The sequence below is a fragment of the Ranitomeya variabilis genome, chromosome 3, assembly GCF_051348905.1.
Source record: "Ranitomeya variabilis isolate aRanVar5 chromosome 3, aRanVar5.hap1, whole genome shotgun sequence".
In the NCBI taxonomy this organism is placed as follows: Eukaryota; Metazoa; Chordata; class Amphibia; order Anura; family Dendrobatidae; genus Ranitomeya; species Ranitomeya variabilis.
Genome location: NC_135234.1, coordinates 333,372,885 through 333,390,415, shown reverse-complemented (window position 1 = coordinate 333,390,415; position 17,531 = coordinate 333,372,885). Strand labels below are relative to the sequence as shown.

Genomic DNA, 17,531 nt, shown 5'->3' with positions numbered 1-17,531 from the left:
GCACTTCCTCCCAATTTTTTGTATGGTATTGAATGTATAGTGTCATGTATCTTGAGATTTTGGCCAACAACCTCCTTCCCTCAGTAAGAGCATTGAAGATGGGTCATGGCTGGGTCTTTCAGCATGGCAATGACCCAAAACACACAGCCAGGGCAACTAAGGAGTGGCTCTGTAAGAAGCATTTCAAGGTCCTGTAGTGGCCTAGCCAGTCTCCAGACCTGAACCCAATAGAAAATCTTTGAAGGGACCTGAAGCTCAATGTTGCTCTGTGACAACCTGAACACCTGAAAGATCTGAAGATCTGTATGAAGGAATGGGCCAAAAACTGCTTCTGCAGTGTGCGCAAACAAGGTCAAGAACTCTAGAAAACATCTGAACTGCAAACTAAAAGGTTTCTGAACCATATATTAAGTGTTGTTTTTCTATTGTATCAAATACTTATTTCATGCAATGAAAAGCAAATTAATTATGTAAAATCATGCAATGTGATTTTCTGGATTTTTGGTTAAGATTCTGTCTCTCACAGTTGAAGTGTGCCTATGATAAAAATTACTGACCTCTCCCTTCTTTATAGTTGGGAAAACTTGCAAAATCAGCAGTGTACCAAATACTTATTTTCCCTGCTGTAGATTGAGTTGGGATTAAGATATGGTTAGGGGAGCTGCTGCAGTGGCTTGGACCTAGGGATTTTCATAATGTTGAACCAGCTTTGCAAGACCATGGAACAACTGAGCCAAGTATTGCATTTGATTAACCACCATTTGGAGGTGATCCATAAGTTTATTGACTAGTTATATTGTAACTTGTTCTCACAGAAGCATTGTAGATCTTAATAGGGCATCCAATTCAAAGAGTGGCTTCTGGCTGGTGAGGCGAACTGGCAGAGGATGATTGTCTTAAGAATTTTCTCAGATGTTGTAGGGAGAAATAAGTATGTGGCATGTCTGATTTGCAACTGACAATCCTATTTTTCTCTAACAGTTAAGCTATTGCCAGATATTTTTGGCAGTGGCTCTATCATAGAGAACACAGGAGTGTTTGGCTGAGTGAGCTCTCCTGTGTAGCCGAGCACAACTGTATTAGAGAGATTTGGGCGAAATAGCTTCCAGCTGAACCATCGTTCAGCCAACATCTATCTAAAGTGCATGAGGGCTTTAGCTGGGTCAAAACTAGAGTGTCCCTTACCAGAGAAAAACAGGAGACAAAGACAAAATCAGGAGGTGACCAAGCTCAAAACCAGGAGGACAGTGAATCGTAAGGCCGAAAAATAGTCAAGTCAGTCCAGGGTCAGGAACAGATTATTGTACGTGAGATCAAGTAGCAGAAATACAGGGTATCAACTAGTGCCTGAAGGTTTAAATAGAAGGTCGTCCCACCTAGAGCTCATAGAATGACCTAATTACATCAAAATGAGACTAAGGTATACAGACTAATGTATAATAAGCAATGTTTTAACCACGCTGAACTTGTGCTGCCCTGCTTCATCTGCAATAAAAGTGCAGTACTGCCTAGCGTCAAAGGCATAAATAGTAAGGGTGAGTTCAGATACGATTATAGCAGAAGCATACAGCTACACCACTTAAAAAAAATTACAGCCACTGAAATACAGAGAGACAAAACAACAGAAAAATTATTCGGTCATTAAGGCCTCTGGTCATTCAATGGTTAATAATTCAAGCATATAATATTGTTCCAGACAACTTATAGTACTAACTGTATAATGTTATAGGAATGAGATGTGTACTAATACAAATGTATCAAGAACATACACCATTGCGCTATTGGTTATTAGGTAAATGAAGGCATTAATGTGGTAAATTGAAAATCTCAACAAATAAAGTTCATTTTCTCGGGCGTTCCACACTTTCAATACTACGTCTGGGCACCTTCATAACAATATTAACCTGCTAATTAGCCCTATATTTGTAGGTTAATAGCGTTATCAGACCTGACAGTTTCTCGTTATTAGTTTATTAATTAACAAAGTACAAAGTGAGTGAACAAAACTGAAATCTAAATTAAATCAATTTTTGATGTGACCACCTTTTGCCTCCTAAACAACATCAAATCATCATTTCATCACTTTCAGGACTTGAAGGTTTGAGGTCGTTATTCTGCTGTAGAATAAATTTAAAGTCAATCAAACACCTCCCTGATGTTATTGCACGATGGATAAATATCTGCCTGTATTTAGCATTGAAAACACCATTAATCTTGAGCAAGCCCCCAAATCCTTTTACTGAAATCCATCCTAAAATTTGCAAGTAGCCTTTTTTGACCACTCTCCTAGCTCTTTATGAGCAAACTTCCTTCTGCTACAGACAAATATTTCAAATTTTGATTTTTCTACACCCCAGTTTCTATATTTTTGTGAATTAATGAGTCTCTTGGCCTCGATTCCATGAAAAAGTTCTCAATTCTCTTGGCATGATTTTTTTTACATGACAAAAACCTGGCAATTTAGCAGGGGTGTGTAAAATTTTTATATCCATTGCTTTTTGGGTACAAATCATCCATGAAGACCCCTTATAGCCAGACTTCTCTGAACACTGGATGACTGTATCTGGGTCTCACTTGTTGCTGCCAGTTCTGAGCACTGCTGAGCATCTAATTTCAAAGGGAAGTAAACATGATGCGTTTCCTTGGCCAACTACTGCCATAAGGTCCTCAGTGTTGCTCATTACTTGATGTCCTCAATGCTGAGAAATGCAGGCAGATACTTATCCATTGTGCATTACTATCAGGGAGGCATCTGATTGACTATACATTTTTTTCAGCAGCACAACAACACACAGACTTACAGCCAATGACATTAAGAACTATCTTCGGCGTAGAGAAGAACAAAGTGTCCTGAAAGTGATGACATGGCCCCATAAAGCCCTGATCAACATCATCAAGTCTGTCTAGGGTTATTTGAAGTGACAGAAAGGATTTTCACAAGTCCACATCCATAGAATATCTGAGATTAGTTCTCCAAGATGTTTGGAACAATCTCCTTGGCAAATTTGTTCAAAACTGAGTGCAAATTTTCCTTGAAGAATTAATGCTTTAGTTTGGTTTTGAAGGCAAAGGGTCATGATAGCAAATATTGTTTTTATTTAGATCTCTCTTTGTTAATTCATAAAAATAAAATATTAATGATTGTATTTTTTAAAGCATTCTTACTTTGCCCTATCTATCAATAAAAAAAAGGATTAACCTGATCACTAAACGGCGTAGGGAGAAAAAAATCGAAACACCAGAATTAAATGTTTTTGGTCGCCACGACATTGCATTAAAATACAATAACAGGCGATCAAAAGAACATATGTGTACAATAGTGGTGTTATTAAAAACTTCAGCTCAGCGCACAAAAAATAAGCCCTCACACCACCCGAGATCACGAAAAATGAAGATGTTACAGGTCTCGAAAATTGCGCAATTTATTGTTTTTTAGCAAACTTTGGAATTTTTTTTCACCACTTAGATAAAAAAGAACCTAGACGTGTTTGTTCTATATGAACTTGTAATGACCTGCAGAATCATAAAGGCAGGTAAGTTTTAGCATTTAGTGAACCAAGCAAAAAAGCCAAACAAAAAACATGTGTGGGATTGCACTTTTTTTGCAATTTCGCCGCACTTGGAATTTTTTTCCCGTTTTCGAGTAAACGACATGCTAAAACCAATGATGTCGTTCAAAAGTTCAACTCGTCCGGCAAAAAATAAGCCCTCACTTGGCCATATTGACGGAAAAATAAAAAAGTTATGGCTCTGGGAAGGAAGGGAGCGAAAAACGAAAATGCAAAACCGAAATAAGTTCTGGTCATGAAGGAGTTAATTTCTACATTTAATCTGATTTTAAATAAATGAAATTTTCTCTGAAGTCTATGTCACATTCAATTCTTAGCGTTGAACTTTACTTAAATGTCTGATTAGCTTTCACATAAATTGTTTTATTTTGGGCTTGTACTGGTTGTGTTTGTACTGAGTTTAATATTTCAAGTTTGTGCTGATTGTCCATGGAAACAGATATCTGTCTCTATGTCGTTGTGCCCGAATAGCTAAGCGCTAACTGTGTAGCTGTCATTTGAGTTGCTATTCTGTTAGAGACAAAAACAAGTAACTCAAAATCAGGAGATGAGTAGTTTTTTAACATAGCCCCTCAACACTTGATGTCAATTTTAGCTCTCCAAGGCTGTAACATACAATATTGTTCAAAGGTGTGGTACTACCTATTTACTGAATAGTATCAAATATCAATTGAAGTTTCCAAATACCGTAAGTTCACATAGAATAAGATGATATTTTAATTAAATATCATAGGTTTTTCAAAGTCCCTAATTTCATTTGTGAAATTCAAATAGTTTAGGTCAAAGCATTTTGGTTGACATATTATTCTGCTAAACTGTGTTGTAATATCAAATGTTTCATCATTTTCATTTAGCCCATTTTACAAGGCTAATATAGAGGTTACTATTTTCATATTCCTCATCTTTTGGTAAGAGTGGAGAGCAGCTTACATAAAATTTCTCTGGAGGACCTGTCCTGCGTTATACAGACAACCCACTGATTTGAATGGGCATAATGCTTAATTTTCCCTGTGGTAGCACTGCAGGGCTTTTGAACATTTAGGATCATTGCTCACAATCAGGAATTGCTGCAGGTTTGACAATGTGTATTTATGCAGTGTAAACATCACAGCGGCCATATGTTACAGCATAGGGGATGGGATTTCTAGAAATCCCATGTCCACTATGTGTTCATAGTCATCTGTGAAACACACGCGGAAACTGACATTCGGCACGTCTTTCAAGACTGCAGCATGTCAATTTCTCTTCAATTTTCTCAGAAATGTAATCAACAGAATGTATTGAATGTGATAAATCCACATTGTTCAGTGAGCACATGCGGATTTACGAGCGTTCAATAGAAGGCGGCGTCTTGGAAGTGCAAGATCATGAGCTCGTAGTTGATTTCACCACATATTACTGCTGTACGTTGGGTTCCCATCACATAAATAATTTGCTTATTGATAATGGATTCCTTTAACAAGTTTGGAATCTCTGTAATAAACAGTGATTGTCCAACACAGAGAACTGTTTACATTTCATGTTCTTACAGTAAAATAGTACTTATGCATTGGGAGGTGAGAGGTACCGTGATTTCACGACCATCCATATGGTTACATATTCTGGCTCTGCTCAATTCTGCATTGTGAGGAGAGTGGGACCGATGATATAATGTCTACTGATTCCTGCTGGGATGCATGTGTGATTGGCAAGCATTGTGCACCTTTCTTATTCTAAGGGAAAGTGCACAATACATGACGATTGTGCATGATCACCGGCCTCTTCACCTCCCCATGCGAAAGTGAGAGGAGCCTAATTATCCCATTATTATACTCTATTTTAAAGATTATTCTTGGATTATGTTTTCTATACACATATATCTATGAGTTTTAATGATTTTAGTACTAATTTTATGCCTCTTTGTTTTTTTACCATAGGTAATCCCAGAAAAATGGGAGGGGCAGGAAAGATGCCACTTATTCTGTATTAACAGGATGAAAGGTTACCATGGGGAAGCCAGTCAAACACAGCCTCCATGCCATTGCATTCCAGAAATACGAGAGAGAGCATTGGATTTTCGTCATCACGGTCCAGACTTTCGCAAGTCCTATCCCCGCAGCGCCTCTGAGTCTTGTTCCCTTGATCTGCACTATTGCCCTCCTAGAAGTGTTGGCGTGACACCAGATTGCCCTGGTGGTCCTGTGAGCATGCCTGAGCCACGGTCCTCCAGTGGTGGTACTTACCCCAGAATGCACCACAACCCTCAGCAATTCGACTGTGATGAATGTATGGCTGCCATTGCTCACAACTCCAGTAAGATTAATCGTTTGCCACCTACTTTGTTGGATCAGTTTGAAAAACAGTTACCCCTGCACCATGATGGCTTCCATACTTTGCAGTACCAACGAACCAGCACCACTGAGCAGCGCAGTGAGAGTCCAAGTCGCATTCGCCACCTTGTGCACTCAGTCCAAAAATTGTTTGCCAAATCGCACTCCCTGGAAACACCTTCCAAGAGAGAATACAATGGCACCAGGTATGAAGGACGTGGAGGAGAAGGCTACCAGCACTCCCAGCCTCGACACAGTAAAAGAAGTAAAAGTAAAGATCGCAAATCTGAATCTAAACATCGGTCAAAGATGGCAGGGTGGTGGAGCTCTGATGACAACCTTGACAGTGACAGCAGTTTTCTGGTGTCAGCTCGTCATGCCATGGAGCATGGAGCTCCCTTTGGAGTGGACACTCCTGAAAGTGCCTTCAGAGACTTAACTTTGAAGAGTCTAAAAGGTGGAGGTGGAGACGGCAAATGCCTGGCCTGTGCTGGAATGTCTATGTCCCTTGATGGGCAGACACTTAAAAGGAGCACATGGCACACAATGACCGTCAGTCAGGCACGAGAAGCCTATCCAAGCTCAGGCAGCCATCATCCGGACAAGATGCTTATGCTTCAGGAGGCCAAGGGAAAGGAACGAGGCTACCACTACTTACAGGTAGAAATAAATAGAAATGTTCTGCTTTTTATCACATATAGATATTACTTTACTCTCTAGTTTGGCATCTTGTTAAATACAGGCCAAAAGCAGTCACATAAACAAGTTTTCACATTGAGGTTCATGGTTATAGAACTTTGTAACTTACCTTCTTACGAACACACCAGTGCTATTAGAATAGTAGCTATAATAAAGCAATCAGTAGAATGTTAACTCCAGATTGTCTTCTTAATTAGCAGCTAATAGAAGGCATCCATAATTATTTTCAAAAATGCGTATTGCTGTCATAGGTGATCTTTCCTTTTTATGTTTTGAACATGTAGAATAAAAATGTTCATACAGTAAGCCACAATGTATTCATGCAAGTAGTATTGTCTGTGGGCACCTTCACCCTTTAGCATTCAACATTTATTCCATATCAACAGTTACCTGTTTGGAATATTAAAAATACCAGATCATTTTAGCATTAGAACCAGTCTAATCACAACCAGTGATGATGAGACACCTTGTTGACTGAAACAGTTCTGTTGCCTTTAAGAGAAACATTGTACTATGATAGTTGTGAAAGTGGTCAGCGCGGTACCAGGAACATCAGTCAAACATGCTAAACCATGTAGCAAATGCACCTAGAAATTTATCATTTCTCATTTTTCGGTTCTCAGTTTTAGGCTGCTACTATTGCTGACTATGACTGCATACATGAAAAATAACAGTCTGCAGGAGAGATTTCATTAGTTCTAGACATGTTGTCCACACTGCAAAATATTTAGTTGATAGGTACAACTGTTCAGTAGAAAGTCTCATTATGCATTTAAATACCACTTTGATGTTGTGTTAGCCTGCCCTGCATATACCAGACACATTTCAAACTGGTTAAGAAAGGTAATTAGCAAGTGACAGTCATGTCACCACATAGTGCTCAGGAGATGACGGCAAATGCCTCATAATAAAATAATATCTGCTGCATTTGTATTATGTGCACTGTTGTTCATATGAAAATCAGTTGTTTATGTATTGGGCTAAAGGGCTTTCCCCAGTTTTAGAAAAAAAGAGTGTATATCTGGAATTTTAGTCAATATTAGAGTTGGCGCAAAGCGATATTCAGGATCTGGTCACTCGACCACATCAGTATTCTCATGTAGTCTGAGAACCGTCTGTTACACGACAGCATCCACAGCTTTTCTTTTGATTAGCTGGCCCGCTGCAGCATCACATGTGTGTCACTCCGCAACAAGGACGTTGCCCAAGGTCAGCTCATCAAAAGAAGAGTTGCAGATATCAGGTAAGAGGCAATTCTAAGGGCTTCAATTCAGCAGCCACAGATTACCAACATGGCCGATGGGCCGGGTCCTGTGAATCGATCCATGCCAACTCAAGTCAATATCCATCTGACTAAACTGGAAAAACCTACTATTGATATAATAGTGCTTTCGCAAAAGTATACTTAAGGCATTAAAATGCTGCATCAAAGCAATGAAAAATATTTTTGACTTAACCTAAAACCATCAATAAATCCTTCAATTGTCATCATCTGTCAAGATTTCAGAAATCCTTTTCAGCTATTAAAGCTGGGTGACTGACAATATTGCTACATTGACATTTTCATAAGAGATTGTTGCCATTTTTTCTGCTAAGCAAGAATGCGCTGATAAGCACTATGCACTGTTTGCTGTGGTCGTATCTTTTCATAAGTAGGTAGTTTGTCATTCAGGAGTTAGATAAAACTGACTGTTAACCTATTTGGGGACTGTTGTGGCAGTCATATTGGTCGTCATCCCAGAATCTCATATATACTGGAAATAATTTCACTGTTTAAATTATATAAAACTTAGATAATTGTATCAAAAAATAACCAAACAAAGCAATATGAAATCTGGAAAGAATATAAGTGAGGGTATACAGTACGGCAAGTCTTAAACATTTTCTCTAAACCAAAGTGACTAAGTTTGTCATACGTACATGTGATCACTGTTGACCAAGTGCCAGTTACATGTCTAATAATGTAACCAGTTAAAGGGAATCTTTCAGTGTGTGCTCAAAAGATTCAAATACATTCCAGTAGGTTAAAATATTTGGAAACAACTTTTGAAAACAATTTTCAAACAATAACTACATTATGTATTTGGTGCCCATGAAAGTGACTATATACTCTAATATCCAATCTGTCACTTGGCAGGACTTGATTTTCTTGGCATGAGTATGATCAAAAAAGTAGTAAATTCAGCACATGCAGTCATGGTTGAAACTGTTGGCACCCTTGAAATTGTTCCAAAAAATTAAGTATTTCTTCCAGAAAATTATTGCAATTACACATGTTTTGTTATGCACATGTTTATTTCCTTTGTGTGTATTGGAACAACACAAAAAAACGAGAAAAAAAGCAAACTGGATATAATTTAACACGAAACAAAACAAATTGTAGCTAAACCCTTCCAAAATTGTGGGTAAACAACTTTGTTTCAAGCACGTGAAGCTTGTTCAAGCTCACCTGTTGCAAGTAACAGGTGTGGGCAATAGAAAAATCATACATGAAATCAGATAAAAAGGGGAGAAGTCGACTAAGTGTTTGCATTGCATGTCTGTGTGTGTCACACTAAGCATGGAGAACAGAAAGAGGAGAAGAGAACTGTCCGAGGACTTGAGAACCAAAACTGTTGAACAATATTAACAAGCTCAAAGTTACATGTCCATCTCCGGAGATCTTGATGTTCCTTTGTCCACGGTGCACAATATAATCAAGAAATTAACAACCGATGGCACTGTAGCTACTCTGCCTGGTCATGGATGGCATAGAAATATTGCTGAAAGATTGTTCGAATGGTGGATAAGCAGCCCCAATCAAGTTCCAAAGAAATTCAAGCTGTCCTGCAGACTCAGGGTGCATCAGTGTCAGCAGAAGCTATCAGTCGACATTTGAATGAAGCTGATTGCAGTCATTTATTCCAAAGGCTGTGCAACTATATATTAAGTTGAGGCTGCCAAAAATTTCGTACAACCCATTTTTGGGGGTTTGTGTGAAATTTTGTCCAATTTGCTTTTTTTCCTCTGTTTTTTGTGTTTCTATACACACAAAGGAAATAATCATGTGTATAACAAAACATGTGTAATTGCAATAATTTTCTGGGAGAAATAATTCCTTTTCTGGAACAATTTCAAGAGTGCCAACACTTTCGGCCATGACTGTATGTATTACAGCACAACAGTGTAGCTTTTTATACATTGAGTGAATCAAGCTAAATGGGTAATCCAAGACTTTTTTTATTTTTTCACTATGGGACTAAAAATTAACTTCCTGCCTATTGTGCCCGCTGCCGATCTCTGCTCCTACCGGTGATTCTGCAGCTTCCATTGAAATCAAATAGACAGATCACCTGCCTATCTTACGCTGTGCTCTGTTAACAGGGTGTGACTGACAAGGTCATGCTGATTAACAGCCGGCTCCCCACTAACTGCGTGAAGCCGGCTGTCAATCAGTATAATGCCATCAGTCATGCCCCATCGATAAAGCAGACAGAAGATGAGCAGACGTGAAGCAGGAAAATTGCCGGCATTAGCAGTCTGTGACTGGTCCGAGATGGAGCTGGGAAGAATAGGCAGGTAGATAGCAACTACCTGCCTGTTAGTTCTCGGGCCCAAAGTGAAAAATAAAATTGTCCCGGAAATCCCCATGAATTACTTTGCTCACCCATATGGTTAGCACTATTAGCACATTAGTGAGTTTAGCTTTCAGCACCATGGACAAGGGCCGAGAATAGGTAAAAAAAGGGTCAAGTTAAAGATGTTGCCTAATTCTGAAACTGTCTGTCTGTACAATGGTTACTATATCATTTACAGTTTGGTTTCTGACTTTATGTGTCACATTCTCAACCCTGGAAAGATCCACAGCTCTATATTCATTTATATGCAAGCTGCAAAGTACTGTCTCTCTGTGTTTAATGCTAAGCAAGGAGCAGATTAATCTTTTCTCAGCTATAATGCAATCAATGTATATGAAGTATGCAAATATAGGTATGAATTATGCCACAGTCTGTTAGCTGTGGAATGCGGCACACAGAGAGCCATTGCTGAGCCTTTTAAATATATTTCAAGCAATTACATGTTAGTAGAAAGTGAATCATAAGCGCAGAACGGGCAAACCTGCTTCTGGGGAGATTTACTAATTGATGAAGGTTGAAAGCCCCAGTGTTTTGTTCAAAGGTTGCAGTCATGTACAGACAATGTTGCCTTGCGTGGGTTTTCATACACTTTCTATCATCTCACCTACCATTGCTGCCTGCCCGCGCTCAGTCGTGACTGAGATCTCCAGAATGCATACGTCTTACATGGGGAATTGGAATTACCAGCGGATGCATGTGCATGGCTTACTACAGCATGAATAATAAATCTGCAGCTTTTCAGTGATGATTGTCCTTAGTTTCCAATTTTTTATATGTTTCTGTATTTGACGATGAATACGCTAATTGTCATTTTCACTGTAAGGTGCTTCATTGCCATCATTTTCTGAATCTGCCCTAGATATGAACTCAATTTTTGTAACAATATCTTTATCTTTTCCATCTCTGCTAATTACTGTTTAACCATTTCACTCTATTTTAATGAAGTATTAAATCCTCTGCGCTCTGATTTTATCCAATGAATGGTTATGTAATCAAACAAAAAAAAAATTCAAGTGTAATGGGATTTTGTCAAGACCTCAGTGAGTACTACTCAATGTTGTTTTATGTTGTATATGATGTTGCTTTTATGTTATGCAATGTACATTAAGTGTGGGCAAGAACACAGAGCTGCTATGAAGTCTGTGCCGAGAGGGGAGATCCCATGCTTCCCCCGATCACACGACTGCAGTGAAGATTTGAGTAGAGCAATCATCAAGCATCACTTCATTGCTCCATACTGGCTTTATCCGAGTAAGGGAGACAGCAGAGCAGCTAGACCCCACTGATCCAATACTATTTAGTGAACAGGTAATACATCCTTGTAGATGAGAGTATCCATTTAAAGGGGTTATCCACTACTTGGTCAATCCCTTCTTTTTCCTCATGTTTGACCCTGTTAAAATAAATACACTTATACTCACCTCCCATGTCGACGCCATTCCAGAGATGTCGGCACTGGTATTCCAGGAGCTTACGTGAAGTTGTTTGAGCCCTGCACTCAATAAGTGCTGGGGTCACTGTCCCCACCTTCGGACACATTGAACATCAACAGGAAGTCAGGGCTGCTGCTGCTTACCGACTTACTCTTGATGTTTGATTTGTCCAAAGGTGGGTATGGTGATACCGAATGTTGCCGATGTTTATTTTGAGCAGGGTTTACATGACATAACAATCTCACGTGAGCCCGGGAACACGAGTATCAACATCGCTGGAACTACTGTGACATCGGGAGTGAGTATAAGTGTTTTTATTTTACCTGGGCCAAATATGAGGAATGAGAAGGAATTCTCCTAGTAGTTGACAACCCCTTTAAGTACATTAGTTACTAAATAAATCAAATGGCATATCTTGGCGGTGGAAAACAGTTAGAACATGTGTGATAAAAAGGTTTATAAAAATACAGTGTGATTTTATTTGTAACTAGCAAATTTGGCCAGCAGCCTAGTGTCTGGGGTCCAATCCTAATTTTATTACTCACAGAGCCCAGAGATTTCCCTGTGTACACCTATAGATATACTGTATGCTACTTATTCCTTCTCATGCTGAAGTACATGTTTTTTTGGTGTATGTTAATTCTCTATGAAAAGTTAAATAAAATATAAGATTGAAGTTGAAAATATTAAGTGAGTGATGTGCATGTCTGATGTCCACCATTTGGGTAAGAAGTGGTAAAACGTATATATGATGTCTTCAAAGTAACTTTAAAGTGGTGTTTATAACCAGTGATACCTTCTAGACATGGGACATTAGCTGTACCGTAGAAAACAAATGTGTTTTTCCAGAACATGACAAGTTTTAGTTAAAATGGGGCAGATGCTCTAATTTTGTTTCTAAGCACCAGTTTCAAGGTCTGCTGAAGAAAACCATCACAAAATAGTATGATTATTTTGACATTTTATGGGTGATGGCCTGCTAGCATGGCAGTTCTTTAAAGCTGTCTGCAGATTTGAAGGAGCAGGGTTATCTCATCCATGAAGGTGCTCTAGCTATTATCAGGTTGCTATATGGTTTCATATATTGTCCTTGATTAAGATCTAAGGTTAACGTTTCAAGGCAGTAACCATTTGCCAGTTAACTTCATTTTTTTAGTAAGAGTTACATTTAACATCATGGGTTTTTGCACTAAATTTAAAAGTTTTGCATGACTTTTTTTTAAATTTGGCAAATCTCAAGAGAAACCTCTTCTATCTAGAACTGTTGCTCCACTTTCCACTCTGCCACTCTTTGGGAGTGATTTCACAACTTCTTTTTGCAACTTTTTCATCAACTGCTATTGACAAAATCTGTCCAATAAGATTTGCAATGCTAAACCACACCTACTTTGCCTAAAAAGAAGAAATTGTCAGGTGTGAAGAATAGAAAGGAATTTTGTTGCAAATGTGTTATGATTTTGTAACACGCCAGAAAACCGCTGCAAAAATTGTCATTTTACTCCAAATATTTAGAGTAAAATGAATGATAACTGAATCCCAGAGGCATAGCTAACGGGGCAGTGGGGGTAGATACTCCAGACCCACTCACATAGGGAAGCACACTAACAAATCCTATGAATCTTCAGAGCTCAGCTTTTTGACAGGCAGCACAATATATCCTTCCCCCATGCAGCAAAGTACTTTGTACTTCTTTTGTATTCATTCTGTCATCTGTCAATGTGTTAGTTACTATGCATACATGGTGATTGAGGTAACAAAGATCAGTAAAAAGAAGTGTTTACTCTTCTACTCATCACGAAAAGAACTTGCTGATCCCTGTCCAACTTCTATTTTCAGCTAAGCTGTCTTAGACTTGGCGCCATCTCCTTACTATCAAAGCATAAGGCAGCCTATCATCTTTTAGCTTCTTGCTGTCTTACAGCAGCACAAACTTGTATTTGGGGTGGGAGCCTTATGAACTACCCAGCCATGACCCATCTTCAATGCTCATACTGAGGGTAGGAGGTTGTTGATCAAAATCTTGTGACAAGACACTATACATCCTATCTTCAATATGGTATGGTCCTGTACTCTTTTCAGAAAAGCACCCCTAAAGTATGATGTTTCCCCCAACTTGCTTCACAGTTGGGATGGTGTTCTTGGGGTTGTACTCATCCTTTTTCTTCCTCCAAACATGGTGAGTGGAGTTGATACCAAAAAGTTCTATTTTGTCTCATATGACAACATGACCTTCTCCTATCCTCCTCTGGATCATCCAGATGGTCACTGGTGAACTTCAAATGGCCCTTGACATTTGCTGGCATGAACAAGGGGACCTTGCATGTCCTGCAGGATTTTAATCCGTGATGGTGTAGTGTGTTATTAGTGGTAATGTTTGAGACTGTGGTCCCAGCTATCTTCGGTTCATTGACTAGGACCTCCCATGTAGTTCTGGGCTGATTCCTGACCTTTCTCAGAATCATCCTTACCCCATCAGGCGAAACCTTTCATGGAGCCCCAGACAGAGGAAGATTGACAGTCATCTTGTGTTTCTTCCATTTTCTAATAATTGTGCAAACAGTTGTTGCCTTCTCACCAAGCTGCTTGCCTATTGTCCTGTTGAGTAGGAAGGCTTCTTAAAGAAAAACTAACAGTTGTGTGAGAGCCAGATTTCTTGCTGGTTGGTAGGTGATCAAATACTTATTTCATGCAATAAAATGCAATTTAATTATTTAAAAATCATACAATTAGATTTTTTGTTTTTTATTTTTAGATTCTGTCTCTCACAGTCGAAGTGTACCTACGATAAAAATTCCAGACCTCTACATTCTTTGTTGATGGAAATACTTGCAAAATCGGCAGTGTATCAAATACTTATTTTCCCCACTGTATATACTGCCTTGTCTTTGACATACAGTTTAAAGGGGTTATTCACCCCTGTTTTTAATTTTACAAATAGACCCATCATAGTCTGAAAATAGATCATCATTGGCAGAAGGGCATTCAGGGAGATTAGCGATTTATGCAGCAGGACCAGGCATTCGGTAGATGAGTATTTTGTGTTGTTTTATTTTTACCAAATGCTGGGCCCATTTTTACAATCAAAATAGAGTTGGATCACCCCTTTACAGATGAGACAACATAGCCATTTTGACCATTAAATAATTTTTGACCAGCCCGACATTAACCCCTAGCCTAAGGTACTGAACCGGCTCCATAGAGAAGTGATGTCGGCTTGGATCATACAAACAGGGTGCTGTTTGGTTGCCATGGCAGCCAAGGACTTTCATTAGTGTATACTATGTTAGAACGTCTGTGGTTTGACTTCAAAGAAGATTGTTGATTTCACAATACACAGCAGTACTGCAGTATTGCAGTGCATTATATAGGTGATTAAGTGATCACAGGTTCAAGTTCTCCAAGGAGACTGATTAATAACATAAAAAAATTACAAAATATATTAAAAAAGTCATTAAATAATTAAATCACCACTCCAGCTTTTTTTTTTATTTCACCGCTGGAGTGGTGCTTATAATCTAAGTCTGATACTCAACTTCCGACGTTTTCATCTGTTTACGCCACCACTCCACTCTGTCCTCTGCAGTTCCAGTGGTGTCAGCATGTGCATTCCTGGGGCTCATGTGAGGTTGTTATGTCATACGAACCCTTAGACCCATCAGCTTCCTCTTGATGTTCTAATTGTTCAAAGTTGGGGACAGTGACGCTGACGCTGATTGGACTCAGGGCTTTCGTGACATAGCAACCTCACTTGAACCCCAGGAACATGAATGTCAACACGGCTGGAACAACATTAGCACTGGAGGTGAGTACAAGTTTTCCTATTGTAACATGGCCAAACATGAGGAATGAGAAGTCCAAGAAGAAGAGTGGATAACACTTTTAATAACATATCTAAAAATAATTACCCTCTAAGATAAACACTGAAATGAAGGAAAAACATTAAAACACCAAAACTGATATTTTTTTGTTTTTGCATATCCCCTAAAATATGCAATAAAAAGCTATTAAAATACTGTATGTATCCCAAAATGGTTTCAATATAAACTACAGCTCATCAATAAAAATAAACAACCTCACAGGTTCATGATGAAAAAGTAAAAAAGTTCCAAGCAAAATTTTGTTTTACAAAGTTCTGATTTTGTTTAACCACTAAAATATAAAAAAAACCTTATAAGTTTAATATCTCTGGAATCATACTGCAAGGATATTTATATAGCAGAATTAACCCCTTCATGACCCAGCCTATTTTGGCCTTAATGACCTTGCCGTTTTTTGCAATTCTGACCAGTGTCCCTTTATGAGGTAATAACTCAGGAACGCTTCAACGGATCCTAGCGATTCTGAGATTGTTTTTTCGTGACATATTGGGCTTCATGATAGTGGTAAATTTAGGTCGATAATTTCTGAGTTTATTTGTGAAAAAAACGGAAATTTGGCAAAAATTTTGAAAATTTCGCAATTTTCACATTTTGAATTTTTATTCTGTTAAACCAGAGAGTTATGTGACACAAAATAGTTAATAAATAACGTTTCCCACATGTCTACTTTACATCAGCACAATTTTGGAAACAATTTTTTTTTTGGCTAGGAAGTTATAAGGGTTAAAATTTGACCAGTGATTTCTCGTTTTTACAACAAAATTTACAAAAACATTTTTTTTAGGGACCACCTCACATTTGAAGTCATTTTGAGGGTTCTATATGGCTGAAAATACCCAAAAGTGACACCATTCTAAAAACTGCACCCCTCAAGGTGCTCAAAACCACATTCAAGAAGTTTATTAACCCTTCAGGTGTTTCACAGCAGCAGACCATGGACGTTGTTGTCCAATTTGTCCTGAGTACGCTGATACCTCATATGTGGGGGTAAACCACTGTTTGGACGCATGGCAGGGCTCGGAAGGGAAGGAGCGCCATTTGACTTTTTGAATGAAAAATTGGCTCCAATCTTTAGCGGACACCATGTCGCGTTTGGAGAGCCCCCGTGTGCCTAAACATTGGAGCTCCTCCACAAGTGACCCCATTTTGGAAACTAGACCCCCCAAGGAACTCTTCTAGAGGCATAGTGAGCAATTTAAACCCCCAGGTGCTTCACAAATTGATCCGCAAAAATGAAAAAGTACTTTTTTTTCACACAACATTTTTTTAGCCTCAATTCTTTCATTTTCACATGGGCAACAGGATAAAATGGATCCTAAAATTTGTTGGGCAATTTCTCCTGAGTACGCCGATACCTCATATGTGGGGGTAAACCACTGTTTGGGTGCACGGCAAGGCACGGAAGGGGAGGCGTGCCATTTGACTTTTTGAATGGAAAATTAGCTCCAATCGTTAGCGGACACCATGTCGCGTTTGGAGAGCCCCTGTGTGCCTAAACATTGGAGCTCCCCTACAAGTGACCCCATTTTGCAAACTAGACCCCCCAAGGAACTTATCTAGATGCATAGTGAGCACTTATAACCCCCAGGTGCTTCACGGAAGTTTATAACGCAGAGCCATGAAAATAAAAAATAATTTTTCTTTCCTCAAAAATGATTTTTAGCCCAGAATTTTTTATTTTCCCAAGGGTAATAGGAGAAATTGGACCGCAAATGTTGTTGTCCAGTTTGTCCTGAGTACGATGATACCCCATATGTGGAGGTAAACCACTGTTTGGGCGCACGGCAGGGCTCGGAAGTGAAGGCACGCCATTTGGCTTTTTGAATGGAAAATTAGCTCCAATCATTAGCGGACACCATGTCGCGTTTGGAGAGCCCCTGTGTGCCTAAACATTGGAGCTCCCGCACAAGTGACCCCATTTTGGAAACTAGACCTCCCAAGGAACTAATCTAGATGTGTGGTGAGCACTTTGAACCCCCAAGTGCTTCATAGAAGTTTATAACGCAGAGCCATGAAAATAAAAAAT

The 17,531-nt window shown here is 39.0% G+C and overlaps 1 protein-coding gene across 10 annotated transcripts in view; it reads left to right on the top strand.

Moving 5' to 3' along the window:
• Positions 1 to 17,531, top strand: part of DLGAP3 (DLG associated protein 3) — an 811,006-nt gene that overhangs the window by 440,841 nt on the left and 352,634 nt on the right. For all 10 annotated transcript variants that reach the window (XM_077295792.1, XM_077295791.1, XM_077295789.1 and 7 more), the window contains exon 3: positions 5,486 to 6,538. In XM_077295792.1, coding sequence (XP_077151907.1) covers positions 5,543 to 6,538 — 996 coding nt within the window. In that variant the 5' untranslated portion in view covers positions 5,486 to 5,542. The remainder of the gene's footprint in view (positions 1 to 5,485; positions 6,539 to 17,531) is intronic.